Here is a 26,088-nt window from a genome sequence, read left to right as displayed (position 1 = left end):
CATGCCTTTAATCCCAGCATTCAGGAAAGAGGAGCAGAGGCAGGAAGACCTCTGTAAGTTTGGTTGACATGACTAGTTCTAGACAACCAGGGCTATACAGCAGGATACTGTCCCAAAATGTGAATATAGATAGATAGATAGATAGATAGATAGATAGATAGATAGATAGATAGATAAAGAAAGAAAATATGCTCATCTTTGAATTAGACATCAAGGCAGAACTAGAGTGAAAATCAAAAGAAAAAAAAAACAAGAACCAAAGAGACGTTAATTTAACAAGAATACTTGAGCATCATATACCCTGGAAAATTCATTAGGAAGGCCAGTGAAGCCTGTAATGTGTACTGTAACCCACTTTTCATGTATGGGCGGGCTGCTGTTAATTGTTCCATCTTTACAGCTGCCCCCGCTACTGGTATACAATAGTCAAACAGCTTGATAAGACCAAAATGAGTCTTCAAAGATACTAACCTCACACCTGAACAAGTAGCAGTCAACAAAGTACATGCCTGGCAACCCTGAAGACCCGAGTTCCATCCCCAGAACCCTTTTAAAAGTCATGTGCCATGGTATGCATTTGTAGCTCCACTGTCACCGAGGCAGAGTCAGGTAGGTCCTAGGGTTGACTTCCCCAAGCAGTGCATTTGCCAGCCAGCCTAGCCTACTTGACAAGCTTCAGACTAGTGAAGAGCACTGTCTCAGAAAAGGTAGATAGGAACTGATCAGATGGCTCAGTAGGTAAAGGCAACTCTAGTCAAGCCTGATGCCATAAGCTCACTCCTGGGACCTAAATGTTAGGAGAAAACCAACTATGACAAATTATCCTCTGACCTCCATAAGCACGCCATGACACATGCACACCCACACATCTATAATACTACATGGGCATGCGAGTGCACATGCACACAAACATACAGAGAGAGAAAGAAAGAGACAGAGATACAGAGAGAGACAGAAAGAGACCGAGAGAGACAGAAAGAGACATATGAATGGATTGATTGATTGACTTCACAATGAAAACAGCCATTGCTTCTGGATGCCTACATTTAATACAGCGGGTTACTGAAGGAAAAAAAGTGTATCATTCAAAATCCAAATAGGTAGGCAAATCTTTTTACGACATTAAAATCTTGCTGAATTGAACACTATACAAAATAAGACAGCAACAATCATGGGGATATATTCGAGAAATGCATTGTTAGTGAGTTCATTTTGCCTGAACATCCTTCTTCTGATTAGTTCTTTATCAATTTAATTCAAGCTAGAGTTGTCTGTGAGGAGAAAACTTCAACTGAAAAAATTGCCTCCAGGGCTAAATGGCACTGGTTCCAGAGGACCCAAGATTGATTTCCAGCACCTACATAACAGGTCCCAACCATATACAACTTCAGTTGGGGGACTCTAACACCTTCTCAGGCCTCCCCGCGCTCTGTGAGCACTGTACACAGATATACACACTGGAAGAACATCTATAGAAATAAATTATTTAAATAAATTAGATTTTAAGCAAAATGTCTCTGTCAGATTGCCTGTAGGTAACTCTGTGGGGCATTTTAATGATTGCTGTGGAAAAGCCTACCACACTATGGGTATAGCAATTCCTGGCTTGTATAAAAAGCAGGCTATGAAAGACATGGGAATAAGCCAGTAGGCCATATTCCTCCATGGTCTCTGCTTCAATTCCTGCCCTAATTTCCCTCAATATAGACTATATAAACTGTAAGCGAACAAACGCTTTCCTTGGAAAGTTTCTTTTGGTCATAGTGTTTTATCACAGCAATAGAAGGCAAACTAGGATAATCATAGAATCTACTTAACCTTACATGGTATGGCCTACTGTTAAATTAGGCTCTGTGGTACACACCACTGTATATGTACTCAATTGTTAACTAAAACATTACACAGAACATGATCATATTCCACTCACAGACACTCATGTAGCCCGGGCTAGCCTCAAATTTGCTACATAGCTGAAAATGACCCTACACTGCCAATTTGACTATGTCCACTTCCTAAATGCTAGGATTACAGGTGTATGCCATAATGTCCAATAAACGGTTCTCGATTTGAACTCAGAGTTTTGTGCCTGCTAAGTAAGTACTCTACCAACTAAGTTACACCCTCTGCCCAAAATTTCTTAAATTTTTAACCTTTTATTTTTAGTAACATTGTATGTATATATAATATTAAGTGAATTCAATGTCATCATTCAATGCAACAGTTTTAATACAGCTTGCATTGTTCATTGCATTGTTAACTACTGCAATAGTCCTACCTCTCTGTATTTTCTTAATATAATCTTTCAATTGATATTAATATTCCATTTCAACACTGACTTTTTAACAACTACATGTGATATGTGTCTTTATGTCTGGCTCCCTTTAGTTCATCCTTAGTGTCTTCTAGTTCCATCCAATTTGCTGCAATAAGACTTTATCCTTTTTTATGGCTGAACACATTCCATTTTACATATTTAAAATGTCCTTTTTATTTAGTCATTTAAAGACAAGTACCTCAGCTGATTCTATCTTACCTAATGCACAATAAGTATCACAATAAATAAAGGAATACAAGTACAATTTTGCTATGTTGACTTCATTTGCTTTCCATGTGAACTCAGAACACTACATGGTATGCTAGCTCTATTTTTAGTTGTTTTAGGGGATGAGGGAGGATACCATATGCTCTCCATAATTAAAATTCCCATCAATAGTAAACAAGTCCCACTTTTTTCTTCAACTAAAATTAGAACTGACTTCAGATCAGCTATACCACCCCTGGGCATATACCTGAAGGAAGTTAAATCAGGTATCAGAGACACACTTGTGCATACCTGTTTATTGCTGCACTATTCACAATACCAAAAATATGTAACCATGGTGCTAGAGAGACACTTTAGGGGCTAAGAGAACTAGCTGTTGTTTCAGAGGCTGGTTTATGTTCTCAGTACCTACATGAATGTTAACAGCTGTTTGTTAACTCCAGTTCTAGGGATATGTAGCCCTCTTCCAGCCTCCGTGGGCACTGCATCCAATGTGGTACACACACACACACACACACACATGTGTATGGCACAAAATTAAGATGAAGTCTATGGAGACAACAGTGTGAAATGGGGGGGGGGGGGGAAGAGAGTTGATGTGAGGGAGAAGACAAACAAAACAACCCATGCTTCTCTAATATGTAGAATTTGGATAGAACTCTCTATACATGGATATATATGTATATATGGGTATGGATGTGACATGAAATCACCAGTGATGGAGAAAATAAAAAGAAGAGAGCAACAGTACAATGATATGGCAAAAAAAAAAAAAAACATAACCAAACCCTTTATTGTGTACAATAACATTAAAAGGTTATTGTAAAAGTTTCAAAAGGGCTGGCAAGAAAAGAGATAAAATATTTCCTGCAAAGCCTGAGAACCTGAGTTTGCACCTCAGACCCACATGGTGAAAGGAGAGCACTGAGAGAAATGACTCCTAACTCTCCTCTATCACATGTGAGCTATGCATGTACCATCCACATGTGGACATCCACACCCACCCATACTAATAAATAAGTACATAATAAATACATGTGATTTTTTTCTTAAAGTTTTTACTTTAACACGTCATGGAAAAGGTGGAGGTATACCTGGAGAACACATGATCACAGAATGGACACAACACAGAAGCAGCAATGCCTGCAGATAATGCTGGAGCTGGAGTTTTGAGTTTGACATGATACAGGGTAGGAGGAATGAATTAGTATTCCTCTCCTTCTTCCTCACCCTCCCCTTCCACCAAATCCACACCAACCTCCTCATAATCCTTCTCTAGGGTAGCCATGTCCTCACGGGCCTCAGAGAACTCCCCCTCCTCCATGCCCTTACCCATATACCAGTGCACAAAGGCACGCTTGGCATACATCAGATCAAACTTGTGATCTAAGCGAGCCCAGGCCTCAGCAATGGCTGTGGTGTTGCTCAACAATTACATGTGATTTTTAAAGACTTTCAAAGAAATGAGCAAAACCATTCCTCTTTATTCATACAAGCAATTGACTTGAAGGTGAGAAGGGTTGATACAACTTTGATGATACAGTACCTTTTAGTAGTGATATATATTTCCCTATGGCTAATGATACTGGACATTTTTCATATATTTATTATTTATAACTAAAATTAAACTGTTCAGTCAATGCTCAAAACTTCTTCTGACACCTGTAAACTATTACAAAACCCCAAATAGACGGGACCAGAAAAGAAGTTCTTCCTGACACATAATAGTCAAAACACAAAATGCACAAAACAAAGAAGAATACTAAAATCAGTGAGGGAAAAAGATCAAATAACAGATAAAGGGAGACCTATCAGAATCACACTAGACTTCTCAATAGAGACTATAAAAGCTACAAGATCATGGTCAGAGGTCATACAGACTCTAAGAGAACACAAATGCCAGCCCAGGTTACTATAACCAGCAAAACTTTCAATTACCATATATGAAAACCAAAATATTCCAGGACAAAACAAAATTCAAACAGTATCTATCTAACAATCCAGCCCAACAGAGGATTCTAGAAGGAAAACTCTGATAAAAGGAGGGTACCTATACCAAAGAAAAAACAAGATATTAATCATCTCCCAAAGAAGGAAAAGGGAGATAATCACATGCACATATGATTCTCAACAACCTACAACAAACAACAGGAACTAACAATCATCATCAATAGACTTAATTCCCAAATAAAAAGATATAAGCTTACAGACTGGATATGCAAGCAAGATCCAGCATTTTGCTGCATACAAGAAACACAACTCAATGACAGAGGCAGACACTACCTCAGAGTAAAAGGGTGGAAAAGAGTCTTCCAAGCAAATAGTCTAATATTCAAAAGAGATTTTCAAGTAAAAGTTATCTATTGAGATGGGGAAGGACACTTCATATTCATCAAAAATAAAAATCTACCAAGATTAACTCTCAATTCTGAACATCTGTTCTCCAAATGCAAGGGCACCCATATTCATTAAAAAAAAAAAAAAAAACTTACTAAAGCTCCACTTTCAGCAATGGACAGATCACGGAAACAGAAACTAAACAGAGACACAGTGAAACTAACAGAAGTTATGAACCAAATGGATTTAACAGATTTATACAGAACATCTCACCCCCTAAAACAAAAGAATATATCTTTTTCTCAGCACCTCATAGTACCTTTTCCAAAATTGACCACATAATCAGACACAAAACAGGCCTCAACAGATACAAGAACACTGAATTAATCCCATGTATTCTTTTGGACCACCATAGACTAAGGCTGGTCTTCAACAACAACAAAAACAACAGAAATTCTACATACTCATAGAAGCTGAACAACTCTTTATTCAATAACTTGGTCAGGGAAGATATAAAGAGAAATTAAAGACTTCCTGGAATATAATGAAAATGATGGCACAACATACCCAAACTCATGGGGCACAATGAAAGGAGTACTAAGAGGAAAACTCACAGCTCTGAGTGCCCTCTTAAAAAATTGGAGAGATCTTACACTAGCAACTTAACAGCACACCTGAAAGTCCTATAACAAAAAGAAGCAAACACACCCAAGAGGAGTAGAACACAGGAAATAGTCAAACTTAGGGTGAAATCAAGCAAATAGAAACAAAGAAAACTATACAAAGAATCAACAAAACCAAAAGCTGGTTCTTTGAGAAAAATAAAATAGATAAATCCCTAGCCAAACTAACTAGAGAGCACAGAGACAGTATCCAAATAAATAATATCAGAGACGAAAAGGGAGACATAACAACTGAGGAAATTCTAAAAAATCATCAGATCCTACTACAAAAGCTATACTAAACAAAACTGGAAAATTTAGATGAAATGGATGATTTTCTAGACAGATACCAGGTTCCAAAGTTAAAACAAGAGCAGGTAAACTATTTAAATAGGTCCATATCCCCTAAAAAAATAGAAGTAATCATTAAAAATCTCCCAACCAAAACAAAAAAGCCCAGGACCAGATGGATTTGTGCAGAATTCTACCAGACCTTCCAATAGTTAATACCAAAGCTCCTCAAACTATTCCATAAAATAGAAACAGAAGGAACACTACACAATTCATTCCATGAAGTCACAATTACTGATACCTGAACCATGCAAAGACCCAACAAATCAAGAGAACTTTAGACCAATTGTGCTTATAAATATCAATGTAAAAATACTCAATAAAATTCTCACAAACTGAATCCAAGAACACATCAAAACGATCATTCACCATGATCAAGTAGGCTTCATCCCAGGGAAGATTGGTTCAATATATAAAAATTAATTAACATAATCCACTATATAAACAAACTCAAAAAAAATCACATGATCATCTCCTTAGATACTAAGAAAGCAACTGACAAAATACAACACCCCTTCATGTTAAAAGTATTGTAGAGTTCAGGAATCAAGTGCCCATACCTAAACATAATAAAAGCAATATACAGCAAACCAACAGCCAATATCAAATTAAATACAGAGATACTTGAAGCAATCCCACTAAAATCAGATACAATATAAGGCCCACTCTCTCCCTATATGTTCAGTATTGTACTTGAAGTTGTAGCTAGAGCAATAAGACAACAAAAAAAAAAAAATCAAGATGATACAAATTGGCAAGGAAGCAGTCATCACTATTTGCAGACCATAGGATGGTATACACAGGTGAACCCAAAAATTCTACCAGAGATCTTCTACAGCTGATAATAAACTTCAGCAAAGTGACTAGATAAAATATTAACTCAAACCAGTAGCCTTCCTTCAAATGATAAATGGGCTAAGATAGAAAATAGGTAAATAACACCCTTCACAATAGTCACAAAAATATAAAATATCATGTTATAACTCTAACCAAACGAGTGAAATTTCTGTATAACAAGAAATTAAAGTCTCTCAAGAAAAAAAAAAATTGAAGGAGAAGAACTCAGGAAATGGAGAGATCTGTCATGATCACAGATTGGTAGGATTAACATAGTAAAGAGGGCCATCCGACCAAAGGCAATCTACAGATTCAATACAATCCCCATCAAAATTTCAACACAATTCTTCACAGACCTGGAAAGAGAAATTCTCAATTTAATATGGGAAAACAAAAAACCCAGGACAGCGAAAACTACTCTCAACAATAAAAGAACGCCTGGGGAAATGGCCATCCCTGACATCAAACTGTATTACAGAGCAATAGTGATAAAATCTGCATGATATTCCTATAGAGTCAGACAGGTGGATCAATGGAATAGAATTAAAGACCAAGAAATAAACCCACACACTTATGCATACTTTATCTTTGACAAAGAAGCCAGAAATAATACAATGGAAAAGAGAAAGCATCTTCAATAAATGGTGCTGATCTAACCAGCAGTATTTATGTAGGAGAATTAAAATACACCCATATTTATCACCTTAGCACAAAGCTCAAATCCAAGTGGATCAAGGATCTCAAAACCAAACACACTGAATCTAATAGAAGAGAAAGTGGGAAAGATCCTTCAACCCATCGGCACAGAGCCAGTGGTGGTGGTGGTGGTAATTTTCTAAACAGAACTCCAGTGGCTCATATTCTAAGATCAAGAATTTATAAATGGGACCTTCGAAGCTAAAAAGCTTCTGTAAGCCAAAGGTTATAATCAATAGTACAAATTGGCAATCTACAGATTGGGAAAAGATCTTTACTAACCTTACATCATATAGAGAGCTAATATCCGAAATATAAAGAACTCAAGAAACAAACCTCCAAAAAAAAAAAAAAAAAAAAAAAAAAAAAAAAATCAAAAATGGGGCAATGAACTAAGCAGAGAATTCACAACAGAGGAATTTTGAATAGTTAAGAAGCACTCAAAGAAATGTTCAAAGTTCTTATTCATCAGGGAAATGCAAATCAAAACAACCCTGAGATTCCACCTCACACCAACCAGAATGGCTAAGATCAAAAACACGGGTGACAACACATGTTGTAAAGGATATGGAGAATGGGGAACACTCCTCTATTGCTGGTGGGATTGCAAACTGGTACAACCACTCAGGAAATCAATCTGGAGGTCCATCAGAAAACTGGAAATAGGTCTACCTGAAGACCCAGCTATACCACTCTTGGGCATATACACAAAAGATGCCCCACCATAAAACAAGGACACATGTTCCACTATGTTCAAAGTAGCCTTATCTGTGATAGTGAGAAGCTGGAAACAACCTAAATGTCCCACAATGGAAGAATGAATACAGAAAATGTGGTTCATTTACACAATGGAATTTTATTCAGCTATTAAGAACAACGATATCCTGAGTTTTGCAAGCAAATGGATGGAACTAGAAAATGTCCTAAGTGAGGTACTCAGACCCCAAAGGACATGCACAGTATGTACTCGCTAATATGTGGATATTAACCAAAAAAAAGTACAGAAAACCCAGGATACAATCCACAGAACTCAAGAAGGTTAACAAGCTGGAGGGCCCAAGTGAGGATGCTTCAATCCCACTTGGGAGGGGGAAGAAATAATCCTGGGAGGCAGGGAGAAGGACCTGGGTAGGAAAGGAGAGGGGGAGGGGAAAGGAGGAACAGGATCAGGTATAGAGGAAGAGAAGCTCTGAGGGCCAGCAAAATGAATGGAAATATGCAAACTTGAGGGAGTGGGAGTTGGGGGAACACTCTAGAAAGTACCAGAGACTAGGGAGGTGAGACTCTCAGGACTCAAATGGAGGCACCTTAGATGAAATTTCCAACAGTGGGGGAGGGAAGTCATAGAGTCCATTTCCAATAGGAAGACAGAGCATCAAGTGAAGGGATGGGGTTGCCACGCCATGGGCAAAAACTGTGACCCAGGATTGTTTCTGTCTAAAATAATTTCAGAGAAAAAATGGAGAAGAGACTGAGGGAAAGAAGGGTCCAGTGACTGAGTTAACTTGGGATCCAGCTCAAGGGGAGGCTCCAGGGCTGACACTATTACTGATGCTATGGTGTGCTCACAGACAGCAGCCTAGTATGGCTGTCCTCTGAGAGGCCCAACAGGCAGCTGACTGAGACAGACACAGATACTTAGACCTAACCAATGGACTGAAATTGGGAACCCCTGTGGTATTGAAATAGGGTAAGGCTGGAAGAAGCTGAAGAAGACGACGACCCCATAGGAAGACCAGCAGACTCAACTAACCCAGACCCCCAAGAGATCTCAGACACTGAACCACCAACCAGGCAGCATATAGGAGCTGGTCTGAGGCCCCTGACACATATACAACAGAGGACTGCCTGGTCTGGACTCAGTGGGAAAAGATGCACCTTGAGGATCCAGGGAATGGTGAGGCCTGGCATGGGATAGGGTGGGGAATATTCTCTTGAAGACAGGGGGGAGAAGGAATGGGATAAGTAATTATGGAAGCATGGACCAGGAGGGTGACAATGACTGGACTGTAAAGAAATAAAATTAAAAAACAAAATCAAACACATACCCATATATACCCATAGACATAATAATATGCATGTACACAATTTTTTTAAAGAACACATATTGCAGCCACCTTTTGGATTTATTGTATGGCTAACTGAATTCATCTTTTTGGTAAAAATTAACATACTACACTGGAGGTTAAACCAAGGCCTCATGCATGGTAGGCAAGAACTCTAACCACTGATCTTTACTCTCGGCTTTGATTGTGATTTTTCAACTTGTTGACTGAGTTCTCCAGGAAGGAAGATCCTTCAAGCTAATGCCTCAATTGGCTTTGTCTTCAAAGCCTAGATCACTACCTAGCTCAAAGTAAAAATGGATTCTTCAGGGTTTTGTCTGTACTCACCATTTTGGCCTGGAGATCAAGCAATTTCCTCACACGAAATGGTTTGACTAGAAAACAGAGAGAAAAGTGGTTCTCAGCATTTGCTTCAGCAAAATAAGTCAGTCATACCTAATCACCATGTGAGTCATATAATTTCTCACAACACATTCAAAATATAAATACCCCTTCAGTTAAGCCACTATGCGGATACTCTTAGATAAAAGTACTAAAAAATCAATTTTCAGAAAATGAGTGCTGTCATGCAGCTAGCACGAACAGTTATTTAGGTTTATAAAGGACAAAACGAGTGCTGGGCCTAGAGAGTGGAAGGAATGGAACTGGAATGAAAACACTTACCATTCTCTTTTTTCGTCAGTAAATATAACAAATGGCAAACATAAGGACACTGTTAAATACAAAAACAATGAAAATTGAAAATGTTACTTTGAATAAAATAACACCGTAGCCTCCTCAAATGTCAATCATATGCTTAGTAAAAGAATTCCAGGGCTTCACTGAACAGTAATTTCCTTATCAAAAAAATGCTAGATACAGTGATTACATAACTGAGATATGTCTAGGCACTTAATGAAAAAGCTGACGGATGATACCTAAGTCTAAACACAAAATTCCCTGGTGAGTTTCTGGTTTCTGTTTACAGAAAGCTTAAAGGTAAATTTCCAAAATGATTTTAATGTGTCTGTTTGCCTATGGCTTGTTGCATGAAGCAAGACATTTTCCACTTTTCATCTCTTTGAGTTATATGCTAGCATATGTGTATGAATGCATGCATTCTTGTATGTGTACTCTTGGAGATCAGATTTGAATTATTGAATGCTTTCAATTTCAGATTTTCTGACTAGGTGTGCTCAAACCTGTATGTGACAGCAATTTTTTTAGAAAATTCCTTCAATGGCAATAAAATGAGTAAGAATTATTGTTTTGTTTTTTGCTTAACTTTTATATGTATGACTACTTGTCTAACATATATGTATGCACACCACATGTCCACCTGGTGTCAATGGAGACCAGAAGAAGGCATTTTATTCTATTATATGCTATTCAACAGATCAGTTTTCAGTGATGCCTCATTTTCCATGGGGTAGATGGATTTGTGTGCAGGGATCTGCACATGTTAAATAGATGTTGTCTCTTGATTTCTAACCCCAGTCAATTATATCATAATTTAAGCAACAACTTATCTACAGTCTGGCAAATAGGAACCACTCAATACATTTTTTATTAAGTTACTAGATAGCCGTTCTTCATTTTCAGTGTCTTATCTGCTGAAGGTCTAGTTCACTTGATAGAGAGTTTACCTAGAAAAGAACAAAGCCCTGGGCTTACATGCAGATCTGCTGGTCCAGACCTATATTCCTGGCATTCTGGTGGGAGAAATAGGAAGACCAGAAGTTTAAGATAGTCCTCAGCCACATAGCAAGTAGGAAGCCGGCCTGAGATACTTGAGACCCTTTCACAGACAGAGGGACAGATGGTTGAATGGATAGATGGATGGGCAGGCTAGCAGGCAGATGGGGACAGATGCCACTCCCATTCACTCCTGTGTTGCCAATAACTAGTATGAAATTATATCTGTTGTAACTAAAATAGTAAGGCTCTCACATGGAAAAGCATTTACTTCCAGACCTTTAAGAAAGTTTGTCAATACTTCCTATCAATGAACAAAAAGTAAAGTAGTCGATTATAGCTGGTTATAGTGGCTTACAACTTTAATCCCAGGACTTGGGAGGCAGAAACAGGCAGATCTCTGTGAGTTTAAGACCACCCTAGTCTATGTAGTGAGTTCCAGGAGAGCCAGAGCTTATCTCAAAAAAGAAAAAAAATGAAAAAGTCAGCTATGTAGTGGAAACAGAAAAGAAGGCCCAGCAGATAAAAGCTCAGACTGCAAACCTGATCCCTGAACTGAACACTGGAAGAAACAAACCAACTTCCAGAAGTTCCCTTGGTCTTTGCATGTTTGCAGTGGTGAGTGCACAGCCACACTCACACATTTATGCCATACCCACATGCATGGACATGTACACACATACATACAAACAATAAATACACTAGTTTTCCAAACAACTACACAATGATAGTCTTTAAACAATTTGCATATTAGTAGTTATTACCCTATACTTTGAAGGATAGAATATTCTAAACTTTTTTTCTGCACTTAGAAATGGATTTAGATAGACTCTAAACATAATTTTAAAAAGAAAGGATTTAGATTTCGGTACAAATTCATTACCTCACACCCCTAGGATATGAGCCATTAGCAACACTATTCATCATGTTGAATACAAAATGAGTGCCATCCAATTGCGGGCCTGAGGCTCCAGCTGGTATTATGGGGAATCTGACATTCTCCTTTAATTACATCTAGATAGGAAAAATCCATATGCATCTCATACATTATAGTTGCCTTGATAGCAAATATTTAACTGCCACGTCTGAGTCACTGCACCGTCAGAATCCTATCAAAGTCTATGAAAATGACTTTTAAGAAATATGACTTTTAAAAGCTAAACCCCACTGCTAGCCATGGTGACTGACTCAAACCCACAGCCCCCACACTTGGAGAAGGCAGAAAGACAGTGAATTCAAGGTTATCCTGAACTATAGAAGACATTCTGTCTCAAACACACAAACCAGAAAATAGCACCGGTGAGATGGCTCAGCAGGTAAAAAGCACTTGCAGCTTAAGTCTGATGGCCTTAGGTTGATTCCTGAAACCCATAGTGGAAGGAAAGAAGCAAGTCCTGAAAGTTTTTCTCTGATATTCACATGTCCACCATAACAGATATATACCTACCTACACTTAGAATCTTCCCTGGTAGATATGTACCCACACTCACATACATGAGTCATGAACACATCATATTTTTTTCATACTCAAAAAAATAAAACCTTAGAGTCATTTTCCATTTGTTGCGCTAGGTGATATTTACACAAATGTAGCCACTTTGAAAAAAAAACTTAGAGGGGCTGATGAGTGGGCTCAGTGGTTAAGGACTTACTCCTCTTACAGAGGAGCTGGCTTCAATTCCTACCACCAATGTGGCAGCTCAAAACTGTAACTCCAGGTCTAGGGCAACTAAGGTCCTCTCTCGACCTCCAAGGGCATCAGGCATACACATGAAGCATGTACATATGGACAAACTATTCACACACAAAAACAATTAAATAAATCATTTTAAAACCTTAGACATATAGTTGTCATTTTACAAAGCCAGTCATGGTCAAACAAAAAAACAGCTCAGCAGGTAAAGTTACCTGCTGCGGAGTCTGATAAGCTGAGTTCAAGACACTGGACCTGCAGATGCAAAGAGTGAACTACATCCAGCCACTTGTCCTCCAAGCTCCTCCCATGTTGTGGAATGCTCACAAAACAGATAAAATGTAAGGGCCGGCAAAATGGCTCCATAGATAAAAGAAGTGCCCGCTGCCAAGCCTAACAAGAGGAGTACAAGTCCCAGGAGCCACATGGTGGAAATAGTGGCCCAACTCCCTCAAGCCAACCTCTGACCTCCACACATGTGCCTTGGCAAATGTATATGCACACATAGTAAGCAAACTTGTATTCTTTAAAGTATTAAGAAAAAGCACCTCACTTAAAAAGAAGGCTAAAGAAAGGGCTCTGTAGTTAAATGCACTTCTTGCTCTTCTTTGAAAAGTTCTAGTCTTAGCACTCGCATCAGGCAGCTCATACCCGCTGTAATTCCAGCTCCAGGAGATCCAACACCTTGGTCTGGCCTTTGAGGGCACCCATATATATATATATGGAATTCATTTACACAGACATACACATAAATAAAAATTGTAAAATAAACCTTAACAAAATTAACCAAAAACAGTTATAAAAGACATTTTATATGGTTCTTTAATTTTTATAGAAAATTAAGTAATGATGTTCTAAAATTGACTATGCTGATTAATACATCTATAAGTACACAAAAATCAGTTATATACATTGTCTTGCAAGTTTTCAGTATTTTGAAATGTTTTGGTGTCCATCTTATTTTCTGTAAGTAGTGTGACCCTGTCTGAAAATAAAATAAAGTTCAACTTCTAATAAAAAAAATTCTACCATTTATCCCCAACCCACATTTCTCAGTCTTACCAACTACTATCACCTAATACCAAGTTCGCCTAAGTCAGGCTGGTCTATTTGTAGTCTCCTAAAACACAATTCCTACATTCCACAGCTTTGCCTGAAATCTTCCCCTCATAACTAACACTATTTACTTCTGTCAAAGCCCTAAATCACAGAACATGGTGGCACTCTAACACTCAGTAGATAGAAGCAGGCAGATCTCTAAACTCAAAGGCAGCCTGGTCTACATAGAAAGTTCCAAACTAGCCAGAGCTTCACAGCAAAACTCTCTTTCAAAGAAATCCCAAATTCAGTTTATCCTTCCAAGGCCCAGCTCAAGGCTTAAATCTTTTATGCCTTTACTAGTGACTGCTTTGCATGGTTTCATTTTCAAATGTAGTATAGTAATTGATATCTTTATGTTTTTTTGTTTTGTCATCTTTTATAATTCAACTTTTAAAACGTGTAGGGTGCTTTGTTTGCATTATGTATCTATGTGCTACATTGTACAGTGCCTGCCGAGGCCAGAAGAGGGCACTTGATCTCCTGAAACTGAAGTTACAGTAGATCAAAACTAAAGATAGTTAAAATATCTTTAGTTTTGATCCACCCTGTAAGTGCCAGGCCCTCTAAAAGAGCAGCAACTGCCACTTAGCCACTAAGCCATCTCTCTAACCTCATAATTCAACTCTTGAGTAGTTACCTGCATGTGTTTAAATCCTTTGCTACATTTTTATGTTACTGAATTACAAAAAGCTAAATCTTTTTATCTAGGGACTAGAAAGATGGCTCCATGATTAAGAGCACTTACTGCTCTTACAAAGGACATGGGATCAATTCCTAGTACCCACATGTCAACTTACAACTGTTTATAATTTTAGTTCCAGGTAATCCAACACATTCTTCTGACCCCATGGTCACTGAGCCTGCAGGCTGTACACAAGCATACATGTCAACAAAACACTCATACACATAAGTAAATCTTTAATAAGAAATAAATGTATGCCTACCAAGTACAAGGAAACAGGATAGCAACATGAATTTTCACCAATAAAATAAATGCGTGAATTCCATTCCCAAAGACAAGAGGAATTTGGCAACGTATGTGCCTTACATGGTCTGTAAACTAATGATTGTTCTTGAAACTCTTCCAAATGGCCAGTAGGTTGATTTCTTAACATTGTTAATATATTAATATATTAATATATTAATATATTAATATATTATAATAGGAATAATAATGCTATTTAATAAAAATTGGTCCATTTGCAACTTGTGAAATACAATATTTTCCTTCTCAATGGTTTTGATATAGTTTTTGCAGTGTTGAGAAAATTCAGACCAAGTCACCCAAAGGATTCCCATGTGGTTTAAAAGGAGAAATGGCAATCACTGGGCTAAATCAACAACACTCTGTAAGTTTATTTTGTTAAAGGATACAGAGCAATAGCACAGATTCATTAATCTGTGAGACAGTGCAGCAAAGATGTCTGCTGTGTCATATCTTCTGTATTCTCAGAATACCTTTAAGTATAGAGCACACATTAGGTGGCAGGCCAACAGGTACAAATACAGTATTTGACTGAAGCTCAGTGCTGCTCGATGTTTACTTACCAGAGCATCATCTTGCAATGAAGCAAAAAAGAAGCCATACAGAGAATTAATTTGCTTCTTATGATCAATAAAATCAAACATCGAAACCAACCAACGATAAAAAAGTACCTGTTTGACAGAGAAAAAACTGTCCTTAGAAACACGGTAACTAATTGTCACAGAACGTTAATTCCCCCCTCACTGTTATTTTAAAAGCTTCTAGCACTTCAAGTAGAATAATAGATTTTTATTTCATCGTAAAAATTTCTTTTTGAACATGGTCCTTTTATCAAGTTCTTGAACCACAGGTTATATACAAAAGGCCACTGCCATTACTCCATAAGTGGCTCTCTTTTGCTAGCCCTTAAGTGGGTTCTGAAGGACTTATAGTCAAAGTATCCAAAGAGATTACCTTGGTATTACCAGAACACTTGTCAACACAGAGCCAGGATACTGCCTTAACCACAGAATCTTCTGATATGCGAGTTTCTGGAATCATGCACTTTAATATCTGTGTGCTTACAGCATTCCCTGGAAAACAGACGAACTCTAAATTAAACTGCATTTCAGTATCTCAAAAATTACTTTTATTGTATTATTTTATATGTATGAGTATTTTGACTGCATGTATGTTTGTGTACCATGTGCACACAGATCTAGGGACTGGATCCCCTAAAACTGGAGTTAGAGGCAGCTATAAGCTGCCATTGGGTTCTGGGAATCAAAGCTGGGTCCTCTGGAAGAGCAGCAAGTGGTCTTAACCACTGAGCCATCTCTCTAGCCCCATCCATCTTACCTTGTTCGTCTCTTTTGTTTTTCTTATTTTATTTTTTGGCGACGTCTTTTAGGAGTACATAGAATTTTGGGGTGAATCATAATGGATGAGTTTGTCAGAAGACTAGGAAATTTGCAGTTCATGTAAGTTAACAGGCACTTCATAGCAATAACACACCCTTGTCATTCCACCTTACTTTTTGAAACACAGTTTGTCAATTGAGCTGCAGCTCAGATTCAGCTAGCTCAGCTGCTCAGCAAGCCCTATGGATCCTCTGGTCTCCATCTCCACAGCACTGGGATTACAGGTACATGCTTCTGCCCCCAGCTTTCTTTCTTCATTACATGTATGAATATCTTGTTTGCATACATGCATATGTGTTACATATGCATCTGAGACCAGAAGAGTGTGCCAGATCCTTAGAACTAGAGTTACAGAAGGGTGTGAGGCACCATATAGGTGCTAGGAATTAAACCCATGTCTCCTGGAAATGCAGCTAGTGCTCTTAACCACTGAGCAATCTATCTAGCCCCTTGCCCTTGACTTTTAAGTGAGCTATCTCCTCAGCAATTAAGTCAAATTATATGAAAGAAATACATTTATTCAAGATCCAAAACTCAGATGACAGCAGATGCTGGCGAGGTTGCAGAGAAAGAGGAACACTTCTCCACTGTTGGTGGGGTTGTAAACTGATACAACCACTCTGGAAATCAGTCTGGCGATTCCTCAGAAAATTGGACATAGTACTATCTGAAGACCCAGCTATCCCACTTCTGGGCATATATCCCAGAGACACTCCAATATACAACAAAGATACATGCACCACAATGTGCATAGCAGCCCTATTTATAATAGCCAGAAGCTGGAAAGAACCCAGATGTCCTTCAGTAGATGAATGGATACAAAAATTGTGGTACATTTACACAATAGAGTACTACTCAGCTATCAGAAACAATGACTGAACCAAATTCTTAAGAAAATGATTGCATCTAGAGAATATCATCCTGAGTGAGATAACCCAGTCACAAAAGAACAGACATAATATGAAGTCACTGATAGTGGGATGCTAACCCCAGAGGCTCGGACTGCCCTAGAAACAACTCACAGACTGTGTGAAGTTCAAGAAAAAAAGAAAACAAAACAAAACAAAAAAAAATTATGCTCAATCCTTACACACCAAGAAAACGTTGACTAATTCCGGGTTACGTCCTGTTTTACATGAACTTTTTGCTCATTGTAACTAGTAAGACCTTAATGCAGAGTATCAAACCTTTAAAAAAAGAAAAAAAAGCCAAGCACTGACAAAAATGTATTTGTATACATTTATGCAAAAATGTTTAAAATTTTTTTCTTTTATCTTTGTTTTTTAAAATAAAGTTTAAAAAAATATTTATTATTTTTTTTTAAAAAGAGGTTAAGGGACCAGGTCTGGTGGCTCATGTTTTTAAGCCCAGCACTTGGGAGGCAAAGGTAGGTGGATTTCTGAATTCAAGGCTAATCTGATCTACAGAGTAAATTCCAGGACAGCCAGGGCTGTTATACAAAGAAAACTTGTATCAAAAAGATGGGGAGATGTTAAGAGCTGATATAAAAGTACAGGCATACATTAGAAAAAGCTTCCTACCATCAACTTACGGTCAGATATTAGATATTTACGTATCAAAAGGAAAAAACTTTTTTAAAAAACTGTCCATTCTGCATATATTTTTAAAGGGAGACAGAAATGTAAAATTGATCTTAACAGAAACTAATGAAACACAAATTCCTGAAAAGGTATGAGATCCAGAGTATCTGAAACCACTACCTTCAAGACCAGAAATCCATTAAGTCTAGCTTAACTATCTAGGAACATGTAGAACTAATCAGGAGGAGGACAAATGTGAGATACTTGAAATCAGCCAGTATGTTACTTTTAAAATGAAAGCACATGTAGCCACACTCACACCCACTGGAAACAGAATGGAAGGTTATACATTACTATGCAAATACAAGAAGACAGTTTGTGTTAAAGCATAGGTGTGGTAGCTAAAACGGTGGCAATGCAGGCATAGACACTAGAATGAGAGGAGATGCAGATTTTCCTGATTCTAGTTTTGACATTATGTCTCTTTAACTAGTTTGGGCCTGTCTTCACATCTTCATTTTATCTTCTCTGTTTATTTGTGTGTGTGTGTGTGTGTGTGTGTGTCCCTTTACTAAGTTATATGTGTGAAGGTCAGAGGACAACTAGTGGGAGAGTGGGAATTGGTCCTCTTGGTCCACTATGTGGGTTCCAGGGAATGAACTCAAGTTCTTAGGTGTGCAAAGAGCCTGATGAGCCAGCTTGTTGGCCCATACATACTAAAATGAAGATGAGCTATCTGAAATTCGTGAATTCAGGTGAAAGAAAGCTAAAAGTAAAAAGACACTCATCCAGTGATATTTAGTGATATGTCTTAGTCTCTCTCCTACCTCTTACCCTAACCAATGAACTTAGGACAAGAAACGGGAGAAAAGCATTTTGACTACAGGGTCAGAGACACTGGAATAAAGACAGTATAAACAGAAACTTGTCAGATAAATAAACCTAAAGCAATGAAATAGGCTAAGTGATCTTTTAAAGACCCTCTTTGGGAAAACTACTTAATCTATGGTTCTGAAACCAAAATGCTAAAAATGGTTCCCTTGCTTCATGTGCATTTTCCTTATAAAGATGTGGAAACTGGTCACTTTCGGCAATATACACACAGATACTTACTCTTAGCTCATGAAGTAGTCTAAACATGGGAAATCCCACCTTGACATCTTACTAGATTGATCTTCTGGAGAGAATAGGGCAACTGATTTCAACATACAGCTTAATTCAAAAAAATCTTAAAGGCCTAGGGGCTCAGAAGTTAGGAAAACTTGATGCTGTAGCAGAGGACTGGGTTTGGTTCCTAAGACTCCAACATGGTGGCTTACAACCACCAACACCAGAGTACTCCACATACTCTTCTGACCTCCAAAGATACCAAACACACACAAACTTTACATACATGCATGCAATCAAAAACACGCATATACATAAAACAAAATAAACAAATCTTTTTTTAAAAAGGAAAGCCTCGCTGTGGCGGCGCACATCTGTATTCCCAGTACTTGGAAGGCAGAGGTAGAAGGATCAAAGCAAATTTAGGACTTGCCTAGTCTACTAAGCAAAGTCTAAATCAACTTCAGTGATCTCATTGTGTCTCCGCATGTGTATATGCTTCCCATGTGTTTGGTTGGCCTGTTTTCTTCTATTCTGCTTGATTTGCCTGTTTTATTTTTTCTAAAGAGAGAGAAAGCAAGCATGAAGTGGGATGGGTCAGGAGGTGGAGATGATCTAGGAGGATATGATAAAGGAGAAGCCATGATCAGAATATATTGTATAAAAAAAATTCTACTTTCAACAAAAAACAAACAACAAAAAGGCACAGTACATTTCCTTTTAAAAGGAAAACAAAACAAAATAAAGCAAATAAAATCCACAAATCATGAGGAAAGGTGAAACTGATAGGAAAAAGACGACAAAGGGAACATACTAAATTTGCCACTGAGTGCCACATTCAATAAAATATCAATTATTTCTGGAGCTAAGCCATTGTTGAAAGCCACATTTTCCACGGTTTTCAAGTGTTTTCCTAAGACCGTATCTTTATTCCGTGAAGCTTTTTTAGGACCTGAAAAAAAGAAAAAAAAATTAAACAATGAGACCTTGAAAATTCTTTCTATTCCATCCTTTAAAAGTACAATGTGGCTAAAGGAACAGATTTATGCAACGAATGCCTTCCTTAAAAAAACCTTGAGAGCCTTTATTACCCAATGCTTTGATCATGCACTGACATCTCTAATATAATATTTATTTATATAAATAATTCAACTTAAATGAAAACTTCGTTCAAATGAATACAATTCCCAAACTTCATAATTCACTGGAATTACCTAGAAGCCTTTATTTGTGTATATATGCATGCATGTGCTCATCACATGTGTAGCCATGTGTTTGTGCTTGAGAGAAGGGGAAATGGTGACGCTGCTAACTCTCCACCTTTTCTTTTTGAGACAAGGTTTCTCACTGAACTGGGTGCTCCCCAATTTGGCTAGACTTCTGGCCAGTAAGGTACAAGAGGTCTCTCATCTCTGCTGCCCTAGTACTTCCAGTATAAGCACATACAACATGCCAAGAGTTTTACATGCACACTCATCACCTGGGCCATCTTCCCAGCCTACTAAAAACCTTTTAAAAACCACAGTGCCAGGTTATGTCCCACACAGAGTCAGATAGCTAAGGGTAGATGATAAACATTAGTATGTTTTGAAGATTCTCAGGTGATCACAGTGTCTGCCAACTATGCTGGGAAGATGTCTTGTTTTCTCTATGTTATATAATATACTATTATATAGTGAAGTCTATTAAATAAGAATTTGAATAAATGAAAACAATTTTCCTTTAGAAGCATTTTATGGGTGGACTTGATGAAGAAAGAGGCAGGCGGATCTCTGTGAGTCTGAGGCCAGTTAGTCTACATAGTAAGTTCCAAGCCAGCGAGGGCTATACGGTGAGACCATGTCTCCAATAAAAGTCTTAAGGAAAAAGACAAGAATTATTTTTAGACAGGTTCCCATTATATAGCCCAGTGTAGCCTTGAATTTATGTTCCTCTTTCCTGAGCCTTACCTCCAGTGCTTGGAATTATGAGTGTGTCTGCCACTGCATCTGGCAATTACAACTGCAATATTTTTAGAGAGAAACGGAACTTTGGGGGCTGGAGCTGTAGCTCAGTTGCTGGAGTTCTGGGCTCTATCCCCAGCTCCACATAAATCAGACATGGTAATGCACACCTGGAATCTCAGCAATCAGGAATTAGAAGCAAGCAGATTGGGAGCTGCAGGCTAGCCTCAGCTACAAAGTGAATCCAAAGCTAGCCTGGGGTACAGAGACTCAGTCTCAATAAAAAGTAAATAAAAACAATACAAGACCCCTTCACGTTCACAAGGAAAACAACCTATCTTACCTTTCTGGAAATATTCTACTGCTGTCTGCAGAGCATCTTCAGTTTGACCATCAGCATGTTGAGAATTTTCCACTGAACTGCTTCCTTTCAAGACACTCTTGGAGTTGCCTGATTTGTCTTTCACTTTCCAGTCTAACAGACTGGTCTGGCGACTATTACTGCCTTGAGAAGATCTGTTTCGTTGTTGGGAGCTTCTCGTAAGCCTTTGAGTTGCCATCACTGCTCTAGACAGAAACAAGTGTCATGTTACTATTAATCAGATAGAGATATGACCATATTTGCTGAAACTTCCATATCTAACAGGTATTCAATGACAAAGAAGTCGGGAGACATAACCCATAAGCTAGCATGTTTTTTAGAAAGCCCTTGACCCAAAGATTAATAACTTGCCAATATATTATCCGCTAAACTCTGACATGTTCCCTTTTAAAATGGATACATCCTATAAGTACAAACCCATTCCATTTCATAGTTGCAATCTTTTTCTACACCTACCCCTCGATTTTTGTCTTCATTCTTCATACTCCTTTTGTCTCAGTACTATGTTAAAACCACCACACAGTTTAAAAAGCTAACTAGTACCCAGGGTAGTGATGATTTCCATTTATTCATTCACACACTTAGTAAATAATTACTGTGAATCATCTTTATGCCAAACATAAGTCTGATTACCAGGACTGTAAAAATAAAATAGAACACCATGGTATCTAAATTCATGAACCCTATACTGGGGCACAAGGGTGATAAGCCAATGAATCAACATGTGACTAGGTTGGTGGAATGACAGAAACAGGGTAGAGTAGAAATCTAATTTGAAGCAAGTAGGCAGAGAAAGCTTCTTATGTTTGAATGAGAAAGCCCCCATAGGCCCATATAATTGAATACTTGGGCCCCAGATAGTGGAACTGTTTGGGAAGGATTAGAAGGTGTGGCCTTATTGGAAAAGGCCCATTTAGCTCTCTGCCTTGTGCATGTGGATCACATAGACTAAGCTTTCAGCTACTGCTCCAATGCTGTGCCTGCCTGCCTGCCTGCCTTCATGATGGCCATGAACTCCACTACTCTCTAGAATAGTAAACCTCCTCAAATTAAATGCTTTCTTTTATAAGTTGCCAATAGGAAAATAATTAAGACATCTCTCTCAAGTGACCTTTAAGGTGAAATCTAAGTGCCATGGAGGAATGGGAAAGATGGGGTGGAAGAGTATTTTTTGACAAGGAAAAGGAAAGCACAAGATCTTTCAAGAAAAAAAGAACTTTGTGTGTTAAAGAAAGCACATCAGCCCCAGTGTGAACGGAGTAGAGTGACAGAAGGGGAAAGCTAGAGATTAAGTCATAGAAGTAAGCAGGGAGATCATATTGGGACCCACAAGCAAAGAGTAGGGACTCTGACTTTTCAGTGTTACAGGAAACTGAAGGGGATAGAAGACTTAAAATCATATTTTTCTGTTGAGAAGACTGGAATCCAGAAGTGTCAAGAAAACTTACCGGGCTTTGGCAAAGAAAGCAGATGACTAGCCTACAGTAGGCCTAGGCTGTTTAAAAGTATAAAAAAGACACTCATTTAGAGGCAGACTGGATGCTCCATTTAGCAGCATATGCACTTGGGTAGACTGTTAAAAGGGAAAACAAAACAACAACAAAAAACAATTAGACGTAAGAATGAAGGAAACCAAGAATGACCAATAAGAACCAAAAGTGACTTCTCAGGTTTTAGCTTCAAGTGGGAAAAAAAAAAAAAAAAAACCTATGGGGACAGATGAAATGACGTTAATCTCTTCACCCTAGAACAGATGAGACCAGAGCAAGAGAGCAAATAAATTCAAATCTGAGGGAGAAGAGGTTCCATGACAGAAGTATCCTATAGAAGAGGGGGCAGGGAGCAGTTTGTGACCCCATTGGACGAACTGTTCCAGCACCTCTCCTGAGTCAATTCACAATTTTCCTCCCCTCCCCACTCAACAGTGAAATTGACAAACCGCTCCGGACCAGGCCGATTCCTGGGACCTCAGAAGAAACCCGATCCAAGATATCTTTTTCAAGATCAGTCTTACCCCCGGGAGTCACAGAAGATCTGAGTCTCCAACCCAACCCCAGCCGCAGGGCAACTCACCTAGAGAACCTCTGCGGCCACACAGCCTCGGAAGCCCAAAAGCCGCCTCTGAGATTCAAAGGCGCGAGCCCCGCCTCGCGCATGCGCCCCCGAGAAGACCGGGGCTGCAGAGGAGTTAGTTCAACCAAAAACTAATTGGCTCGAGTGCCGCTCTAGGGCGGGATGTGGCGCGCGCGCGAGCGGGCAGTGACGCGGTTCGATGACGTAGCGCGGATGGCCCCACCCACACAAGCCTGAGGGTGCCCCTGCGGGCAGCTCCTGGAGCCGCCTAGTGGGCTGCGTTGTGAGTGTCTTGAAAAGGCGTGCATCAGCCAAATCTGAGGGAAATGGTGCTAAGTGGCTAGATTTTGAGTTTAGTGCGATCAAGTGTATTCATTTTGTCTGCACGGACCCCCAAATGCCGGGGCTTTGAATCTGCAGGAAAAAAATAAAGTGAAACTGAAAAATTGACAATGAAGGTGGGTTTTCTCCGGTGCTGTGTGTGTGGCTTAACTGTAGAGCTGGAACAGTGGAGCAGAGGAAACCACTGCCTGATGTTGACAAACGATGGGTACAAGTAACTTAAACTTACTAAAAACGTATTCTGGGTCACAGGTTAATATACCTGGAAGGCTGTCAGCATGTAAAAAAAACAAAATATTCCAAACTTTAAATAACTGGCCTTAAATTAGATAAACCAGCAACAAGAACTTAGACCAGGATCTAACTCTAATTTCAACATCTATTAAACTAGGAGTAAAACCCAGAGTGAGAGCCTGTAATCCCAGCACCGGAGAGATGAAGGAGAGTGATCACGGAGCTTCAAGGACTACCTGGGCTACAGTGTGACCCTTGTCATTAAAAGGAGAAAAATTCCAAGGAATAAGAGATAAATGTAGTGCTTCTCAGTGACTTGAGGGCATAATATTATTATGAACTTTATGCAAAATTATAAAGAAAAAATTGTCATGTCAGATAAGGATAATTGAGGATTAAGTTGAAGTATCTGAGATAGACTACAGCAGAAATGACTACCACATCTAACATGGCTTTCAGAGTCGTTTGACAAACTCATTTGCTCATGCATAAAAATTGAGACTGTCCATTTTTTTCTGATAGCTGCTCTTCAGTCAAATTGAAATTTTTATTGAGCCATTTTTCATGCTTTTAATGATTTAATAGACTCAAAGAAGTGTAAACTGGACAGGATTGAAGGCGTCACCCTCCTTCTTACAAATGAAATGCTACCCTACATCGTGAAATAGCTTACTTAACATGACAAATTTGTGGCAATACAGCTTGTCACTTTGTGGACACACTGTGGTGAGAGACACTGTTTCATGTTTATTTAATGAATCCTTGGGTGGTTTTTTTTCTAAAATAATTTTTCAACTTTTCCTTTGACTCACTTAATAAAGAACTTCCTAAACATGGAGATAGTTCCCTTTTACATGGTAACATCAACAAAAGCATGAAGGAACTTATAAGGATGAGGAAGTTAGCAGCCTTGTCTGTATGTTGAGACTATTATATCCTTCTCTTCTCCTTATTCTAGCGTTTTTTTGTTTGTTTGTAAGCCATAAACTAGGTGTGGTGGCACATACCTTTAACTCAGCACTCGGAAGGCAGAGGCAGGTGGATTTCTCTGCATTCTAGGCCAGGGGTACACAGTAAGAGAGAAGTGGCAAGAGAAATCTAAGTTGAGGCCAATTTAGACTATAGGTGAGACCCTGTCTTAAAACAAATAACAACAACACAAAAACCACAAAACAATTCACTCAGACAGAAGAATTCGAGTCCCTTGATTTTAGGATAGTTTCTTTTCAGATTTGCAGTCCAAATCCACACAACGTCCTCCAAATTTCAAAAATCTTTATTTTGAAAGAAGGAGCAAAAGAAGACAAGTATCAATTCCCAAGAACAATGGCACTGAAGAAAATACAGTAAGTACTCTCCCCACACACAACCCCGCCCCCTTTCCCATTCCCAGCACAAGGTTAAAACCATCAAAGCACATTTAACAAAGAGAAACAGCAGAATGTAACTACAAAAGCAAATTTCCATACTGGTCAATCCAACTAACCCATATCAAATGTCCTTCCCCCAGCTAAACTCCACCCTCTGGAATGCAGAAGAGGTGTAATATAGACATTTCTAGGGGGTGCTTTGGACTTTGTTAACTTTAGCAAATTCAGTGGGGAGTCAATGGGAGTTTATCTCTTTCTACAGATAAACAGTGGCTATAGCTTCTCCATTCAGGTTTCAGAAAACCACAAGGGCTGGGGATTGAAATTTGTACTAGGACCAACCCCTGGTCCCTCAGTAGAAACAGTGGGGAAGCTTCAGATCCTGCTTGGCTATTGAGAATGGTAAAGTGGGGCAGCTTTGTGCTTAAAACAAAAAGTTGAAGATGTCTCTTAAAAGGTTACTAATCGAATATGAAACCACTGAAGTGCTTAGTAGCTTGGGTTCAGACAAAGGCAAGGAGACCTCCCCTCCCCTACTGCATCGCTTGAAGAATCAAACTAGGTTATTTGTTTTCCACCAGAAAACAACTCTCTTTATGGGATTGTTCTTTTATTCTGTTTTTGCTGGAATCAATTTATAAAGGGAAGGATACTTGTACAGGATTAGTTCAAGATCAGAACCTCCTCTAGACTTGTGTGTGTACCTTAAACACATGGCAGTTAAATACATCCCCCCACACATAATCTCACAG

The 26,088-nt window shown here is 38.7% G+C and overlaps 2 protein-coding genes across 2 annotated transcripts in view; one reads left to right on the top strand and one right to left on the bottom strand.

Annotated features, from left to right (window-relative positions):
- CENPI (centromere protein I) overlaps positions 1–21,495 on the bottom strand; it is a gene marked incomplete at its 5' end in the record, with an annotated part of 51,647 nt that extends 30,152 nt beyond the window's left edge. The window contains 6 exons of the mRNA XM_080909839.1: positions 9,819–9,865; positions 10,155–10,203; positions 15,508–15,615; positions 15,899–16,017; positions 19,807–19,944; positions 21,279–21,495. Of these exons, the coding sequence (XP_080765965.1) occupies positions 9,819–9,865; positions 10,155–10,203; positions 15,508–15,615; positions 15,899–16,017; positions 19,807–19,944; positions 21,279–21,495 (678 nt within the window). The remainder of the gene's footprint in view (positions 1–9,818; positions 9,866–10,154; positions 10,204–15,507; positions 15,616–15,898; positions 16,018–19,806; positions 19,945–21,278) is intronic.
- NOX1 (NADPH oxidase 1) overlaps positions 1–26,088 on the top strand; it is a gene marked incomplete at both ends in the record, with an annotated part of 376,148 nt that overhangs the window by 125,096 nt on the left and 224,964 nt on the right. The gene's annotated exons all lie outside the window — the stretch shown is intronic.

This window comes from Micromys minutus (assembly GCF_963924665.1).
Source record: "Micromys minutus genome assembly, chromosome: X".
Lineage (NCBI taxonomy): Eukaryota > Metazoa > Chordata > Mammalia > Rodentia > Muridae > Micromys > Micromys minutus.
The sequence above is the reverse complement of the archived record's forward strand: the minus strand, read 5'-3'. Positions and strand labels throughout refer to the sequence as shown.